Raw genomic sequence first — 18,171 nt, forward strand, 5'->3', positions numbered from 1 at the left:
GATCTTGAGGTATCGGGTCCAATTCCCAGATGGGCTCGGTATTTTCTCTACCTGGGGACTGGGTGTTTGTGTTGTCATCATTTGTGACACTGGCTAGCTTGCGACGTAAATGATGTGATGACCGTACAGTTGAGCGATCCTCAAACCAAACATCATCAGCTACATCCAAAACTGTGCGTATACACTACTGGCCATTAAAATAGCTACACCAAGAAGAAATGCAGGTGATAAACGGGTATTCATTGCACAAATATGTTATACTAGAACTGACAAGTGATTACATTTTCATGCAATTTGGGTGCATAGATCCTGAGAAATCAGTACGCAGAACAAGCACCTCTGGCCGAAATAACGGCCTTGATACGCCTGGGCATTGAGTCAAACAGAGCTTGGATAGTGTGTACAGGTACAGCTGCCCTTGCAGCTTCAGCAGGATACCACAGTTCATCAAGAGTAGTGACTGGCGTATTGTGACGAGCCAGTTGCTCGGCCACCATTGACCAGACCTTTTCAACTGGTGAGAGACCTGGAGAATGTCCTGGCCAGGGCAGCAGTCGAACATTTCTGTATCCAGAAAGGCCCGTACGAGACTTGCAACATGCAGTCGTGCATTATCCTGCTGAAATGTAGGGTTTCGCAGGGATCGAATGAAGGGTAGAGCCACTGGTCGTAACACATCTGAAATGTAATGTCCACTGTTGAAAATGCCGTCAATGCGAACAAGAGGTGACCGAGACGTGTAACCAATGGCACCCCATACCATCGCACCGGGTGATACGCCAGTATGGAGATGAAGAATCTACGCTTCCAATGTGCGTTCACCGCGATGTCGCCAAATACGGATGCGACCATCATCATGCTGTAAACAGAATCTGGATTCATCCAAAAAAAGACGTTTTGCCATTCGAGCACCCACGTTCGTCGGCGAGTATGCCGTCGTAGCGCTCCCGTCTGTGATAAAGCGTCAAGGGTAACCGCAGCCATGGTCTCCGAGCTGATAGTCCATGCTGCTGCAAACGTCTCCAACTGTTCGTGCATATGGTTGTTTTCTTTCAGACGTCCCCCTCTGTTGAGTCAGGGGCCGAGAGGTGGATGCACGATCCGTTACAGCCATGAAGATAAGATGCCTGTCATCTCGAGTGCTAGTGATACGAGGCCGTTGGGATCCAGCACGGCGTTCGGTATTACCCTCCTGAACCCAACGATTCCATATTCTGCTAACAGTCATTGGATCTCGACCAACGCGAGCAGTAATGTCGCGATACAATAAACCGCAATCGCGATAGGCTACAATCCGACCTTTGTCAAAGTCGGAAACGTGATGGTACGCATTTCTCCTCCTTGCACGAGGCATCACATAAACTTTTTACCAGGCAACGCCGGTCAACTGCTGTTTGTGTATGAGAAATCGGTTGGAAACTTACCTCATGTCAGCACTTTGTAGGTGTTGGCATCGGCGCCAACCTTGCGTGAATGCTCTGAAAAGGTAATCACTTGCATATTACAGCTTCTTCTTGCTGTGTGTTAAATGTCGCGTCTGTAGCACGTCATCCTTGTGGTGCAGCAATTTTAATGGCCAGTATTGCACTTCACCCACCACATCTTGAGAAGCACCATTCGCCTCTGAGCTAAGTCAGCCTGTGTGCATACAGAAATCCGTACATAAAACTGCCCTGATCGAAATACCCATTTGTGTCTGGGGATATTGACCCTTGAGAGTACCATTACAACGCAGTCTCACTTCATGTCGTTAACAGTAACCACGTAGGCGAAGTCTGGCTAAAATGATACACCATTTTGCTTTTAGGCCATTACTGCTTCATGAACCACGATATTAAATAAAAATTATATCAGGATTGTTTTTTATTCGCTTGTAGGTTTCGTAATCTTGGTGTCATGTCTGTAAATTAATATGAACCATACGTTTTTGACATTCTTGTAAGAAGTGCTTAAGTATGCCATTTGAGACCGATGGTAGTCTAAAAAGACATGGGAGCAAAAAAAATGTAAAAAAATCACGTAAACATTAGGTATTTGATATGTTTAATAGCCTGCCTTTGTGACCTAGCGGTTCTAGGCGCTTCAGTCAGGAACCACGCGACCACTACGGTCGCAGGTTCGAATTCTGCTTCGGGCATGGATGTGTGTCCTGCTCTTAGGTTGGTTAGGTTTAAGTGGTTCTAAGTCCTAGGAGACGGATGACCTCAGATGTTAAGTCCCATAGTGCTCAGAGCCATTTGAACAATTTTGAGCCCATATGTCTAATAGACTCGTAGTTAACAAATAAAAGACTTCGCCTGAAACAATTCTGCAACAGTATCAATTACTGTTTTTCACTTCAACCGTACAAAAAGCTGAGACGGAAAGTAGAATTCCGAATGTGAACCCAAGAAGAGACAAAATTAGTTCCATTTTTGAAAAATGGTCCTCAACTGCCCTATCCAGTTAAAGACATCACAAACGAAGTTTTTTCTGTGGCTTATTTAAGCACATGCAATTTGTATCTACAAATTACCGTTCTGAAACCGTAAAGAGAGTTCTCCGAGTTTTGAATTCGAGTTAAGTTCCAAGCAGTACAAACTATGAAAGTCTTTCTTTTCCAAAAGTAAGTTTTCTCTTTGCTTTTCGCGGCTGTTTTGAATGCAAGTTGTCTCACCTCGTTAATGGTCACAGTAAACAAGCGCGACTACACTACTGGCCATTAAAACTGCTACGCCACGAAGATGACGTGCTACAGACGCGAAAATTAACAGACAGGCACAGGATGCGGTGATATGCAAATTATTATCTTCTCAGAGCATTCACACAACGTGCTGACATGTGGAAAGTTTCCAACCGATTTCTCATACACAGCAGTTGACGGGCGTTGCCTGGTGAAACTTGGTTGTGATGCCTCGTCAAAGGAGGAGAAATATGTTCCATCACGCTTTCGACTTTGATAAAGGTCGGGTTGTAGCCTATCGCTATTCTATCGCGACATTGCTGGTTGCATTGGTCGAGGTCCAATGACTGTTAGCAGAATATGGAATCGGTGGGTTCAGGAGGGTAATACGGAACGCCGTACTGCATACCAACGGCCTCGTATCACTAGCAGTCGAGATGACAGGCGTCTCATCCGCATGGCTGTAACGGATCGTGCAGCCACGTCTCGATCCCCGACTCAACAGATGGGGACGTTTCCAAGACAACAACCATCTGCACGAAGAGTTCGACGACGTTTGCAGCATCATGGACTATCAGCTCGGAGACCGTGGCTGCGGTTACCCTTTACGCTGCATCACAGACAGGAGCGCATGAGATGGTGTACCCGACGGCGAACCTGGGTGCACGAATGGCAAAACATCATTTTTTGGGATGAATCCAGGTTCTGTTTACAGCATCATGATGGTGGCATCCGTGTTTGGCGACATCGCGGTGAACGCACATTGGAAGCGTGTATTCGTCATCGCCATACTTGCGTATCACCCGGCGTGATGGTATGGGGGTGCCATTTGTTACACGTCTCGGTCACCTCTTGTTCGCATTGACGGCACTTTGAACAGTGGACGTTACATTTCAGCCGTGCTACGACCCGTGGCTCTACCCTTTATTCGATCCCTGCTAATCCCTACATTTCTTCAGGATAATGCACGACCGCATGTTGCAGGTCCTGAATGGGCCTTTCTCGATACAGAAAATGTTCGACTGCTGCCCTGGCCAGCACATTCTACAGATCTCTCACCAATTGAAAACGTCTGGTCAATGGTGGCCGAGCAATTGGCTCGTCACAATACGCCAGTCACTACTCTTGATGAACTGTGGTATCGCGTTGAAACTGCATGGGCAGCTGTACCTGTACGCGCCATCCGAGCTCTGTTTGATTCAATGCCCAGGCATATCGAGTCCGTTATAACGGCCAGAGGTGATTGTTCTGGGTACTGATTTCTCAGGATCTATGCACCCAAACTGCGTGTAAATGTAATCACGTGTCAGTTCTAGTATAATTTATTTGTCGAATGAATACCTGTTTATCATCTGCTTTAGTCTTTGTGTAGCAATTTTAATGGCCAGCAGTGTGCATATAGTTCCAGATATCGTACCAGTTCACGCACAACGCGGTGTTGAAACCTGCCTGGAATCTACCCAGTCCTTTCTGAACTGAGTTGAAGATTTTGTTCGTGTTCCTAGTTCGTTTTCTAGGCGTAGCCTGGGGAACTCCGGACGCTGCCGACGCCCGAAGCCATCCCATCTCGTCGCTGATAACAGAATCTACAGTCGGCTGCAACTGGACCGCATCTCAAGAACGTCTTGACGATTTCCTTACTTCATTACGAGCCATTGAAAAGGGAAATTCATGTTCTTATGTTTGGTCTACGTCAATTCATTGAATTGTTTTGCATTTGTGTATCATTGCACACTTACCAGTTCATGTTCCGTTTAATTTATTTTACCCGAGAATGACCTATTGCTGTTGTTCTGAAATTTAAACATAAAATAATCAGCTCAGTTAGTATGAATGATCACACAGAACAAACGTGTATGTCTGAATTCCTAAGGGACCAGACTGCTGAGGTCATCGGTCCCTAGACTTACACACTACTTACACTAACTTACGCTAAGGACAAGACACACACCCATGCCCGAGAGAGGACTCGAACCTCCGGCGGGAGGGGCCGCGCAAATCGTGATATGGCGCCCCTAACCGCGCTGCCAATCTGCGCGGCACACAGAACAGGAGTCCACATGTGGGTAAAGCGACATACAGTGTCATTTTACCAGGACACGTGGTATGGCATTGTAGCCTGAAGCGCCTTCTTTGACTCATTCGAGAAACATTCAACTACTTCGTGCCGCCGGCCGTAGTGACCGAGCGGTTCTAGGAGCTACAGTGTGGAACCGCGAGACCGCTACGGTCGCAGTTTCGAATCCTGCCTCGGGCATGTGATGTCCTTAGGTTAGTTAGGTTTAAGTAGCTCTAGGGGACTGATGACCTCAGAAGTTGAGTCCCATAGTGCTCAGAGCTATTTGAACCATTTTTGAACTTCGTGCTCTAGCAGAACCTTCTACCTCTCAAAACATACACTGTATCATCAGAAATATCCGGCCCTAGCTGAAAACGACTTAGTTTCGGTAAGGCTGGAATTCGATATGGTGTTGGCCCACCGTTAGCTTTGATGACAGCTTCCACTCTCACATGCATATGTTCAGTCAGGTGCTGGTATGGCAGCCCATTCTTCACCTATGGACATCACACACATCCATTCCCGAGGCAGGATTCGAACTTGAGACCGTAGCGGTCGTTCGGTTCCAGACTATGGCGCCTAGAACAGCTCGGCCACTGCGGCCGGCACCGGATATTTTTCCGATGAGTTAAAGGTCCAGTTGTTCTCAATTTGTCATACACATATTTAAATGTACGACGTGTAGGGTGAGTACATTGAGGATATCTTTCAGTGTATAAGTCTATAGCTCTCACTTAATTTCGTTGACATTCTCCGTAAATGAGAAGCATATCGACCAGTTCTTCGAAGCAATACATCATTCACATTCGCTTGATTCGACGATACTAGTCTTACCGTTCCTATTAGTGTTGTATTGTATTAGTGTTGTATTGTGAAACCGTCGAATTGTGTTTATACATGTCAATGGCACGTTAGATGGATACGCAGTATTCGGGGAATATTTACTGTTTGCACGATATACGAGTGAGAATTGTCAGAGCATGTGCTTCGATAAGTGCCGATGTGATAAGGAATACCTCTCAGTTAATGACCTTCAAAGACCTCACTGTTACCCATCATTTGATTCGTCTCGATATCCGTTATAAAAAAAAAAGTACGAAACTATAGCATCCCATTTTAAAAAACAAAACAAAGTTGACCTTCATATCTCTTACGCGACCCCACCTAGCAACAAAAAACCAACTTCATATTATAGCCCCCATAGTCCCATGCAACTTTTGTCTCACAAACTTGTCAGCTCCTCTCATACTTTCGGAGTGATTATTGGTGGCAATAGTTAGTGACTTATCCTGTATTTATAAAAAAAAAATGGTATAAAGATTTCACGACATGGGAAAGCAGGAAACCAGACAAAAAATATCGTTCATGTTTGACACAAGTCAGACCCCCCATATTAAGTCGATATCGGTCTCTCAGTAAGGAATACGTCCTCCTCGGGCATTAATGCGAATTTGCACCTGTTATCCATGTTGACTACCAGAGTGTTGAGGAGTCCTTCGGGGATACTCTCACACCCCTCTCTCAAGGCGGTTTTCAGTCCTTCGCGGTTTGGGGAGGGGGTGTTCTTCCAAGCACATCCCAGGCTTTCCCTATAGGGTTTGTCCCAGGAGAGTGCAGGCCATTTCATAGATTAAATATCTTCACGTTCCAGGGTGTCAGGGAACTCAGTTCTCCTGTGTGAACGGGCAATGTCGCTCCTTGGAACTCACGGACTTCGACAGTGGTCAGGTAATTGGGTGTAACTTGTGACATACGTCTGTATACGAGATTTCCACACTCCTTAACATCCCTAGGTCCACTGTTGCCGATGTGATAGTAAAGTGGAAACATGAAGAGACACGTACAGTACAAAAGTGTACAGGCCGAACTCGTCTGTGGACTGACAGAGACCGCCGACAGTTGAAGAGGGTCGTAATGTGTAATAGGCAGACACCTATACAGACCACCACACAGGAATAATCCAGACGGCATCACGATCCACTGCTACTACTATGACAGTTAGGCGGGAGGTGAGAGAACTTGGATTTCATGGTCGAGCGGCTGCTCATAAGCCACACATCGCGCTGGTAAATGACGAACGACGCCTCGCTTGGTGCAAGAAGCGTCAACATTGGACGATTGAACAGTGGGAAAACATTGAGTAGAGTGACGAATCACGGCACACAATGTGGCGATCCGATGGCAGGATGTGGTTATGGCGAATACCCGGTGAACGTCATCTGCCAGCGTGTGTAGAGCCAACAGTAAAATTCGGAGGCTGTGGCGTTATGGTGAGGTCGTGTTTTTAGTTGAGGGGGCTTGCACCCCTTGTTGTTTTGCGTCGCACTGTCACAGCACAGGTCTACATTAAGTACCTTCTTGCTTCCCAATGTTGAAGAGCATTTCGGGAATGGCGATTGCATCTTTCAACGGATCGAGCACCTGTTCATAATGCACGACCTGTGTGGCAGTGGTTACACGACAATAACATACCTGTAATGAACTGGGCTTCACACTCACCTGAATCATAAACAACACCTTTGGTGTGGTGTCACCGCCAGACACCACGCTTGCTAGGTGGTAGCCCTTAAATAGGCCGCGGTCGGTTAGTATAAGTCGGACCCACGTGTCGCCACTATCAGGATTGCAGACCGAGCGCCGCCACACGGCAGGTCTAGAGAGACTTCCTAGCACTCGCCTAGTTGTACAGCCGACTTTGCTAGAGATGGTTCACTGACAAATTACGCCCTCCTTTGCCGAGACGATAGTTAGCATAGCCTTCAGCTACGTTATTTGCTACGACCTAGCAAGGCGCCATGATCAGTTTTTATTGATATTGTAAATCATGTACCGTCAAGAGCGACGTTCGTCATTAATGGATTAAAGTTAAGTATTCCACCAGCTACGTCCGTTTTTCTCAATTCTAATTCCCTTGTCATGTTCCAGACCTTACGCCAGCCTGCGTGAGCTAAAACGCGTGTATTTCGGCCTCCTTTAGTAGCACGGTGTTGGCTCTCACAACATTTGGGATGCCGTAGGTTCGAATCCTGCCTCGGGCATGGATGTGTGTGATGTCCTTAGGTTAGTTACGTTTTATTAGTTCTAAATTCTAGGGGACTGATGGCCTCAGAAGTGAAGTCCCATAGTGCTCAGAGCCATTTTAACCATTTCTTGAAACATCCGGCAAAGGAAATTGGTACTCTTGCCACTGTGGTTTGAGATCCTTGCGTTAGATCGCGTCAGATCGCAAGGGAATCGGGTATAAGCCAGAGTAGTGTTGGTCTAGATTGCCATAAATATCGTCTTTACCAAACCAGTCTTCACCAATAATTCACTGGTACAGATTGTATGCGTCGCACTGACTTCTGCAAATGGGCTCAACTTCAGATTCAGAGGGATGACACATTTATTAATTTGATTTTATTTCCTGACGAGGCTACATTCACGAACCACGGAAATGTTAGTTTGCATAACATGCATTATTGGGCAACTGAAAATTCATGTTGGCTGCGGTAAGATGCACACCAAACAACGTGGTCGGTGGATGTATGGCGTGGGGTTCTGGAGGACAGAATTATAGGCCCCTGTTTCATCGAAGTATATCTTAATAGTAGGAAGTACACCACATTCCTGCAAGAAACATTTGGTCTGTTATTGGAAGAAATACCTTTAGGAACAAGGAACAGAGTGTGATATCAACACGATGGGTGTCCGGGACATTTTTCGCTGATGGCTAGAATTGAGTTGCAGACAATTCCCATATCGCTGGATTGGATGCAAAGGATATGACTCGTGGCCATCTCGTTCGCCAGACTTGACGCCTCTGGATTTTTTCTTGTGGTGATTTGTAAAAGACATTGTTTATAAAGACGTTCCAACTACACCTGAAGACATGCGGGAAAGGATTGTCAGAGCATGTGCTTCGATAAGTGCCGAAGTGATAAGGAATACCTCTCAGTTAATGATAAGAACATTGCAGCACTGCATTGATACCAATGGTTATCACTTCGAACGCCTTCTGTAAATGGACGTTCATGCCACCTTTTTGACCTTTGTTCACCTTCAACGTCATTACTGGTACACATCACCGGATTCGTGTCCATAGCTGCTATCAGAAAATAAGTGCCAAACTATAGCAACCCATTTAAAAAAAAAAAGCAAAGATGACCTTCATATCTCTGACGCGACCACACCTAGCAACAAAAAACCAACCTCATATTATGACCCCCGTTGTCCCATGCAACATACAAACTAATCAGTTCCTATCATACTTTCGGAGTTATTTTAGGTGCAAAAGTTAGCGACTCCACCTCCATTGTTTATGCACTATATTTCGTGGCGCCCAACATTGCCTGTTATTACTTCTGTTCAATAACATCTCTGGTCCCTAGCAACTCTCAAGCAGTGTAGGATTATACCAGGAGCCGGAGTAAGCACTGTTGGCAGCGCAAATAGCAGCTGGGTGAACTGTGAAACTTTCAGTTCTGAATTTCAACCACACTCAATTCATAATTCCTTAATATGTGACAAAAATAATACTAAGATGGCAACACTTCCTCAGCACTGTTCTAAGATTGGTCTGACAATGGTAGCACTTTATATCATGCTATGGTAGGCTGTGGTCAACGGCCTCGCCGCAGCGGTAACTCCGGTTCCCGTCAGAGCACAGAAGTTAAGCGCTGTTGGGCCGGGCTAGCACTTGGATGGGTGACCATCCCGTCTACCGAGCGCTGTTGGAAAGCGGGGTGCACTCAGCCCTTGTGAGGCAAACTGAGGAGCTACTTCGTTGAGAAGTAGCGGCTCCGGTCTCGTAAACTGACAAACGACCGGGAGAGCGGTGTGCTGACCACGTGCCCCTCCGTATCCACATCCAGTGACACCTGGGGACTAAGGATGACACGGCGGCCGGTCGGTACCGTTGGGCCTTCAGTTTAGTTTAGTTTAGTTTCATTGGAGACTATGATGCCTCAGCTTCTTTCTTTTTTAGAATCGACTTACCATGGAAGTTTTAGGGACACGTAAAGTCTAACAGCGACCCTGTACCATGCTGATATTTGACATTAATTAAATTTACAATTTATTGCCAGTAAAGGAATAACCGATCAGTGACAGAAAAAAATTCTTTGAAACGGCTGCCAGTTGACCATTGAACTTTTACATTTTGAGAAGCTATCACATTTATTCACTTAGCCATGTAGCTACACACTGTTGCATATAAAACCTTCTGGTAGATTGTATCATCATAGAATTGTAGACATGGTTAAATTTAGCTGCAGGAAGCTGTTCCAGTTTAGCAAGCACTAGCGCTGGTGGAAACGGATGATTAGGGTTTTGTGCACCTTTCACACCGACTGCAAATGTGAGTGATCACCAAACTTAGCATTTGCACTTGTCAGTTCACCATCAACTTTTTCACAAATTCTCACTCCATGAGACACTGAAGTAAGGGTAAAGATGTACACCAGGACCAAGTCACCCCATCTAATGCTCGGGAACTGTTTTTTTTATTTATTTATTTACACCTCACGTTCCCTAGGACCACATTGAGGAGCAAATCTCCAAGGTCATGGAACGTGTCAGTACATGAAATTACACAGATAAAAATAAATGTTTATGAACCCGAAAAAAGTCAGTCCATAAGTTTAAGTAACCGCAATCAACAATACAATAAGAATCAGCTTAATTTTTCAAGGAACTCGTCAACGTAATAGAAGGAGTGACCCATGACGAAATTCTTCAGTTTCGATTTGAAACCCCGCGGATTACTGCAAAGATTTTTGAATTCGAGTGGTAGCGTATTGAAAATGGATGCAGCAGTATACTGCACACAATTTTGCACGAAAGTTAAGGAAGTCCGATCCAAATGCAGATTTGATTTCTGTCAAGTGTTAAGTGAGTGAAAGCTGCTTATTTTTGGGAATAAGCTAATATTGTTAACAAGAAATGACAGTAACGAATATATATATATATATATATATATATATATATATATATATATATATATATTGAGAGGCCAATGTCAAAATATCCAGACTCGTGAACAGAGGTCGACAAGAGGTTCGTGAACTTACACCACTTACTTCCCAAACCACCCGTTTCTGAGCCAAAAATATCCTTGTAGAATGGAAAGAGTTACCCCAAAAAATACTATAGGACATAAGCGAATGAAAATAAGCAAAGTAGGCTAATTTTCGTGTCGAACGATCACTCACTTGTGATACCATTCGAGTAATAAAAATGGCAGTATGAAGTCTTTGAACAAGATCCTGAAGGTGGGCTTTCCACGACAGCTTACTATCTATCAGAACATTTAGACATCTGAGCTGTTCAGTTTCACTAATCACATGCCCATTCTGTGAAATTAAAACGTCATGTTTTGTTGAATGTGAGTTATAAACTGTAAAAACTGAGTCTTACTGTGATGTAGCATTAGTTTATTTTCTATAAGCCATGAACTTGTGTCATGAACTGCACTATTTGAAACCGAGCCAATGTTGCACACAACATCCTTTACTACCAAGCTAGTGTCATCAGCAAACACAAATATTTTAGAGTTACCTGTAATACTAGAGTGCATATCATTTATATAATTAATAAACAAGAGTGGCCCCAACACTGATCCCTGCGGCACCCCCCTTTGACAGTACCTGACTCAGACCCCATATCACAGCCATTTTCAACATTGTGAATAATGACCTCTTGCTGCCTGTTGCTAAAGTAAAAGGTAAGTAAAAGGTGAACCAATTGTGAGCTGCTCCCCATATTCCATAATGGTTCAACTTCAGGAGCAATATTTTGTGATCAACACAATCAAATGCCTTAGTTAAATCAAAAAATATGCCAAGCCTTCGAAACCTTTTGTTTAGCCCATACAGTACCTAACAGAGAAAAGAGAATATAGCATTTTCAATTGTTAAACGACTTCTAAAGCTGAATTGCACGTTTGATAGCAAATCGTGTGATATAAAATGATCAATTATCCTTACATACACAGCCTTTTCAATAACTTTTGCAGACACTGATGGCACAGGAATAGGTCTTAAATTATCTACATTATCTCTTTTTCCCTTTTTATAAAGCGGCTTTATTACTGAGTATTTTAATCGCTCAGGAAACTTACCATTCCTAAAGGAAGAATTACAGGTCGGATTAAATACAGGGCTAACATGTGCAGCACAGTACCTCAATATTCTGTTACACACTCCATCGCCATCGGTACCTAAATACAGGTGGAAAATGTTCTTTTGGGAACAGGACTCGAACCAGTGACCTCCCAGCCTAGTGGCACTGCAAGTAACCTGCATCAGTGGCCGTAGCTATCACAAATTTCTTGCTGTCACTAGAAACCACATCATAATTATCATTTTCTTCATCAATAGATCTTATGTTTGGTTCACTCCACTGAGAGCTGCCCTACAGTTTCCTCAGCAACGAACATTCCTCTTCAGTATATCTATTCCATATACCTGTGCACTCTCCTTAGTTGTTCCAATAACATCTGGGGAGCATCCCAGATATTTCTGCTGGTCTAGCCCGTTCTGCGTAGCGCGTTGTGATGGGACGTCGGGATGGCTCAGAGTGGGTGAGTGATCCTCTACCAGCGATGGATATGTGAGCAGCAGAAAACGACAACCAATGAATATTAACGTTCTTCTCTGTTAAGTATCTAGTGCACCACACTCGTGGCATCTAGTAATGTGTAATAATAGAGATGCACTTACTTCTTGGATGTTATCTTTGCAGCTGACATCGTAGCTACTGACGAGAAGTGTTATGGGTCATAAGAGCCTTGGCCAACGACTCTGTCGCAGTGGTAACAGCTGTTCCCGTCAGATCACCGAAGTTGAGCGTTGTCTGGATGGGCTAGCACTTGGATGGGTGACCATGTGGTCTGCATTCAGCCCTTGTAAGGCAAACTGAGGAGTTACTTGACTAAAATGTGGTGACTCCAGTCTTGCAAACTGACATACGGCCAGGAGAGCGGTGTGTACCTGACGACATGTCCCTCCATACCCACATCCAGTGACGCCCATGGGGTGAGGATGACATGGTGGCCGTTCGGTACCATCGGGCCTATACGGCCTGTTCGGGAGGAGTTTAGTTTTAGTTTTCATAAGGGCCTTGCCAAGATTCCTTCTAGCGAACAGCAGCAACATTCCCAGTTATCTGCTAATGTGTCACAGTAGAGGTCGACGTACCATATCGATCTTATCTGTGAGACTCATGTCCCACATATTCAGGTCGTCAGCTGCATCACTTCTAGCCAACCATCATTGCCTTGTTTCGTGATAATTCATTCCCAAACTGTCACGCTACTGAGGAAATTTAGAGAACCAGCATTTGAGTCTGACTGCAGTACAACTTTACTGCCGCCAACTTGCAAAAAAATGGTTCAAATGGCTCTGAGCACTATGGGACTTAACATCTGAGGTCATCAATCCCCTACAACTGAGAACTACTTAAACCTAACTAACCTAAGGACATCACACACATCCATGCCCGAGGCAGGATTCGAACATGCGACCGTAGCGGTCGCTCGGTTCCAGACTGAAGCGCCTAGAACCGCTCGACCACACCGGCCGGCTGTCACGCAACATATTTTATAATGTAACACGAGTATGCACTTTCTGGTAGTGGGTGTCGTTGATTCTTTAACGCTGCATCATACTGCGGACAATATTCACTACTGCCAAAATCTTCTTCTACTTTCCTTTTACTGTGGTGAGGGAGACCTGTTATTTACTGCTGCCTTTACAGCTCCTCCTAGGTGGCCCTGGATGTGAAATTTAACTCAAAAGGACCAAAGGGTCACAAAATTGTTTGGAGCGGAAAGCAGCCATCTTGAGCATGTAATGACAGAGAATTACCTATACTCTTTGTCCAGAAGGGAGGTGCTTTGTGGGCAGACTCTCTGCCACAAAATGATTTGTGTGGGACGGTAGAAGAAATTTCTTTTAGGAATAAGAAAATCGGAAAGCCAAGTGCAGCCCTCAGAGCGGCAAATCACGAGACCGGCTGTTTATCTGCGACCGTGCCATGAGAGAATGTTCACTTGAATTGCAAGTAACGTAGACTCTGATTGGCTCACAATAATTATTTCTGTAGAAGGCGCGCTTTTGCAACGGTGTTTATCCGGCCGCTGTGGCTGAGCAGTTCTAGGAGCTTCAGTCCGGAAACGCGCGACTGCATCGCAGGTTCGAATCCTGCCTCGGGCATGGATGTGTGTGATGTCCTTAGGTTAGTTGGGCTTAATTAAGTTCTAGAGGACTGACCTCAGCTGTTAAGTCCCATAGTGCTCAGAGCTATTTGAACCATTTTTTCGAACCCGGGCCCGCTTGCATGGGAGAAGGGCACGTTACCACCCAGCTAAGCAGGGGGACGTTTCTGTCACATGACATAGTTTATCTTAAACTTGCACGATCTTATGGGAAGCTTCCCTTCTTTGTAGGTCTCCATCTTATATTTACATAGTTTCTGTGATAGCCACCGTACGAAGTGCGGCAGAGGGTACCTTGTAGTACTGCCAGTCATTTCCCCTCCTGTTCCACTTGCGTTTATCTGTATGCCTCCGGTTTTTTTTTTTTTTTTTTTTTTTTTTTGTCATCAGTCTACTGACTGGTTTGATGCGGCCCGCCACGAATTCCTTTCCTGTGCTAACCTCTTCATCTCAGAGTAGCACTTGCAACCTACATCCTCAATTATTTGCTTGATGTATTCCAATCTCTGTCTTCCTCTACAGTTTTTGCCCTCTACAGCTCCCTCTAGTACAATAGAAGTCTTTCCCTCATGTCCTAGCAGATGTCCTATCATCCTGTCCCTTCTCCTTATCAGTGTTTTCCACATATTCCTTTCCTCTCCGATTCTGCGTAGAATCTCCTCATTCCTTACCTTATCAGTCCACATAATTTTCAACATTCGTCTATAGCACCACATCTCAAATGCTTCGATTCTCTTCTGTTCCGGTTTTCCCACAGTCCATGTTTCACTACCATACAATGCTGTACTCGAGACGTACATCCTCAGAAATTTCTTCCTCAAATTAAGGCCGGTATTTGATATCAGTAGACTTCTCTTGGCCAGAAATGCCTTTTTTGCCATAGCGAGTCTGCTTTTGATGTCCTCCTTGCTGCGTCCGTCATTGGTTATTTTACTGCCTAGGTAGCAGAATTCCTTAACTTCATTGACTTCGTAACCATCAATCCTGATGTTAAGTTTCTCGCTGTTCTCATTTCTACTACTTCTCATTACCTTCGTCTTTCTCCGATTTACTCTCAAACCATAGTGTGTTCTCATTAGACTGTTCATTCCGTTCAGCAGATCATTTAATTCTTCTTCACTTTCACTCAGGATAGCAATGTCATCAGCGAATCGTATCATTGATATCCTTTCACCTTGTATTTTACTTCCACTCCTGTACCTTTCTTTTATTTCCATCATTGCTTCCTCGATGTACAGATTGAAGAGTAGGGGCGAAAGGCTACAGCCTTGTCTTACTCCCTTCTTAATACGATCACTTCGTTCTTGATCGTCCACTCTTATTATTCCCTCTTGGTTGTTGTACATATTGTATATGACCCGTCTCTCCCTATAGCTTACCCCTACATTTTTCAGAATCTTGAAGAGCTTGCACCATTTTATATTGTCGAACGCTTTTTCCAGGTCGACAAATCCTATGAACGTGTCTTGATTTTTCTTTAGCCTTGCTTCCATTATTAGCCGTAACGTCAGAATTGCCTCTCTCGTGCCTTTACTTTTCCTAAAGCCAAACTGATCGTCACCTAGCGCATTCTCAATTTTCTTTTCCATTCTTCTGTATATTATTCTTGTAAGCAGCTTCGATGCATGAGCTGTTAAGTTGATTGTGCGATAATTCTCGCACTTGTCAGCTCTTGCCATCTTCGAAATTGTGTGGATGATGCTTTTCCGAAAGTCAGATGGTATGTCGCCAGACACACCAGTGTCTTTACAGTTGAACCACTCTTTCCTAAGATTCTCACTATATACTGAAGTCTTCCCTACCATACTTTTCACGTGCTCTCTTTGCAACGTTACTCCCAGACATTTAAACTTGACTGTGTCAAGCAGGTTCAAATGGCTCTGAGCATTATGCGACTTAACTTCTGAGGTCATCAGTCGCCTAGAACTTAGAGCTAATTAAACCTAACTAACCTAAGGACATGACACACATCCATGCGCGAGGCAGGATTTGAACCTGCGACCGTAGCGGTCGCCCGGTTCCAGAGTGCAGCGCCTAGAACCGTACGGCCATTCCGGCCGGCTGTCAAACAGGACACTAGTAATACTGTATCCGAACATTACAGGTTTGTTCTTCCTACTCATCTGCATTAACTAACATTTTTCCACATTTAATGCTGGTTTACATTCATCACACTAGCTGAAAATTTTGTAAACTCGCCTTGTATCGTCCTACAATCACTGAACTCCGACACCTTACCGTACACCACAGCATCATCAACAAACAACTGCAGACTGTTGCCCACCCTGTCCGCCAAACCATTTATGTGTACAAAGAACAACAGCGATCCCATCACACTTCCCTGGGACACTCCTGACGATACCCTTGTCTCTGATGAACAGCTTCCGTCGAGGAAACATACTGGATTCTATTATTTAAGAAGTCTTCGAGCCACTCACTTACATGTGAACTTATTCCATATGCTCGTGCCTTCATTAACAGCCTGCTACGGGCCACTGTGATAAATGTTTTTTGGAAATCTAGGCTCTAAGCATTGTCATCAGTCGCCTAGAACTTTGAACTACTTAAACCTAACTAACCTAAGGACATCACACGCACCCATGCCCGAGGCAGGATTCGAACCTGCGACCGTAGCAGCAGCGTGGTTCCGGACTGAAGCACCTAGAACCGCTCGGCCACAGCGGCCAACTCTGTAAATCTAAAACTGTGGAATCTGCCTGTTCTCCATAATCCATAGTTCACAGTATATCATGTGAGAGAAGGGCAAGCTGACTTTAGTATGAGCGATGTTTTATAAAACCATGCTGATTCGTGGACATAAGCTTTTCAAGGATTCTGCAGTAAACAGAACTGTAATTTTGCAGGTCCATTCTTTTACCCTTCTTATATACTGGAGTCACCTGCTCCCTTTTCCAGTGGGTTGTGACTTGTTACTGGAGGGAGAGACTGACGATAAATGTACCGGGGATTTGACACGCAGCATCTTAGGCGTACACTAAACAGCCCAACTGACACCTCAGAAATGCGTCCCCGATATCTGACAGTGTGCAACAGTGCTGACTGAACGAACGTACCTCACCGATCCTCTTGATGAGGGTGACGTCCTGGCTGGTGAGGTCGCAGGTGACGTTCTGGACAGGCCTCACGAGTCGCCCGCTCCAGCCCTCCAGCAACAGCTGCCCAGACCTCTGGTAACCCGACACCAGCTGCTCCACGCTGCTGAAGAAAACTCCTGGCCTGCAGTACCAGCCCTGCAACACAAGAGCAGTGCTGTCAACTTACCGAAGTGTCCACCATGGCCTGCAGCTACTAGGGCATTTCGAAACGTCCAGGCTTCTGACTGTGTTGACCACAAAATATTACTGCAGATGTTGAACCATTATGGAGTAAGGGGAGTAGCTTACAATTGCTTCACCTCTTACTTTAACAACAGAAAGCAGAAGGTAATTATGTGCAATATTCAGAGTGGTAGTGATTTCAGTCCCAATGGGGCACTGTTAAGTGGAGCGTTCCTCAAGGGTCAGTGCTGGGGCCACGGCTGTTTCCTATTTATATAAATGATATGCCTTCTAGGATTACAGGTGATTCAAAAATATTTCTGTTTGCTGATGACACCAGCTTGGTAGCGAAGGATCTTGCGTGTAATATTGAAACATTATCAAATAATGTAGTTCATGAAATACGTTCATGGCTTGTGGAAAATAATTTCATCCTAAATCACAGGAAGACTCAGATTTTACAGTTTCTAACTCACAATTCAACAAGAACCGATATTTTGATCAGAAAGAATGTTGTTGTTGTGGTCTTCAGTCCTGAGGCTGGTTTGATGCAGCTCTCCATGCTACTCTATCCTGTGCAAGTTTCTTCATCTGCCAGTACTTACTGCAACCTACATCCTTCTGAATCTGCTTAGTGTATTCATCTCTTGCTCTCCCTCTACAATTTTTACCCTCCACGATGCCGTCCAATGCTAAATTTGTGATCCCTTGATACCTCAAGACATGTCCTACCAACCGATCCCTTCTTCTGGTCAAGTTGTGCGACAAAATTCTCTTCTCCCCAATCCTATTCAATACCTCCTGATTAGTCACGTGATCTATCCACCTTATCTTCAGCATTCTTCTGTACCACCACATTTCGATACATGGCTACATTCCATACAAATACTTTCAGAAACGGCTTCCTGACACTTAAATCTATATTCGATGTTAACAAATTTCTCTTCCTCAAAAACGCTTTCCTTGCCATTGCCAG

At 44.6% G+C, this 18,171-nt stretch overlaps 1 protein-coding gene across 1 annotated transcript in view; it reads right to left on the minus strand.

The window, feature by feature from the left end:
- LOC126293534 (tyrosine-protein kinase Fer-like) overlaps window positions 1-18,171 on the minus strand; it is a 90,806-nt gene that overhangs the window by 36,468 nt on the left and 36,167 nt on the right. The window contains exon 3 of the mRNA XM_049986802.1: window positions 16,992-17,168. Coding sequence (XP_049842759.1) covers window positions 16,992-17,168 — 177 coding nt within the window. The remainder of the gene's footprint in view (window positions 1-16,991; window positions 17,169-18,171) is intronic.

The sequence above is a fragment of the Schistocerca gregaria genome, chromosome 10, assembly GCF_023897955.1.
Source record: "Schistocerca gregaria isolate iqSchGreg1 chromosome 10, iqSchGreg1.2, whole genome shotgun sequence".
NCBI lineage: Eukaryota > Metazoa > Arthropoda > Insecta > Orthoptera > Acrididae > Schistocerca > Schistocerca gregaria.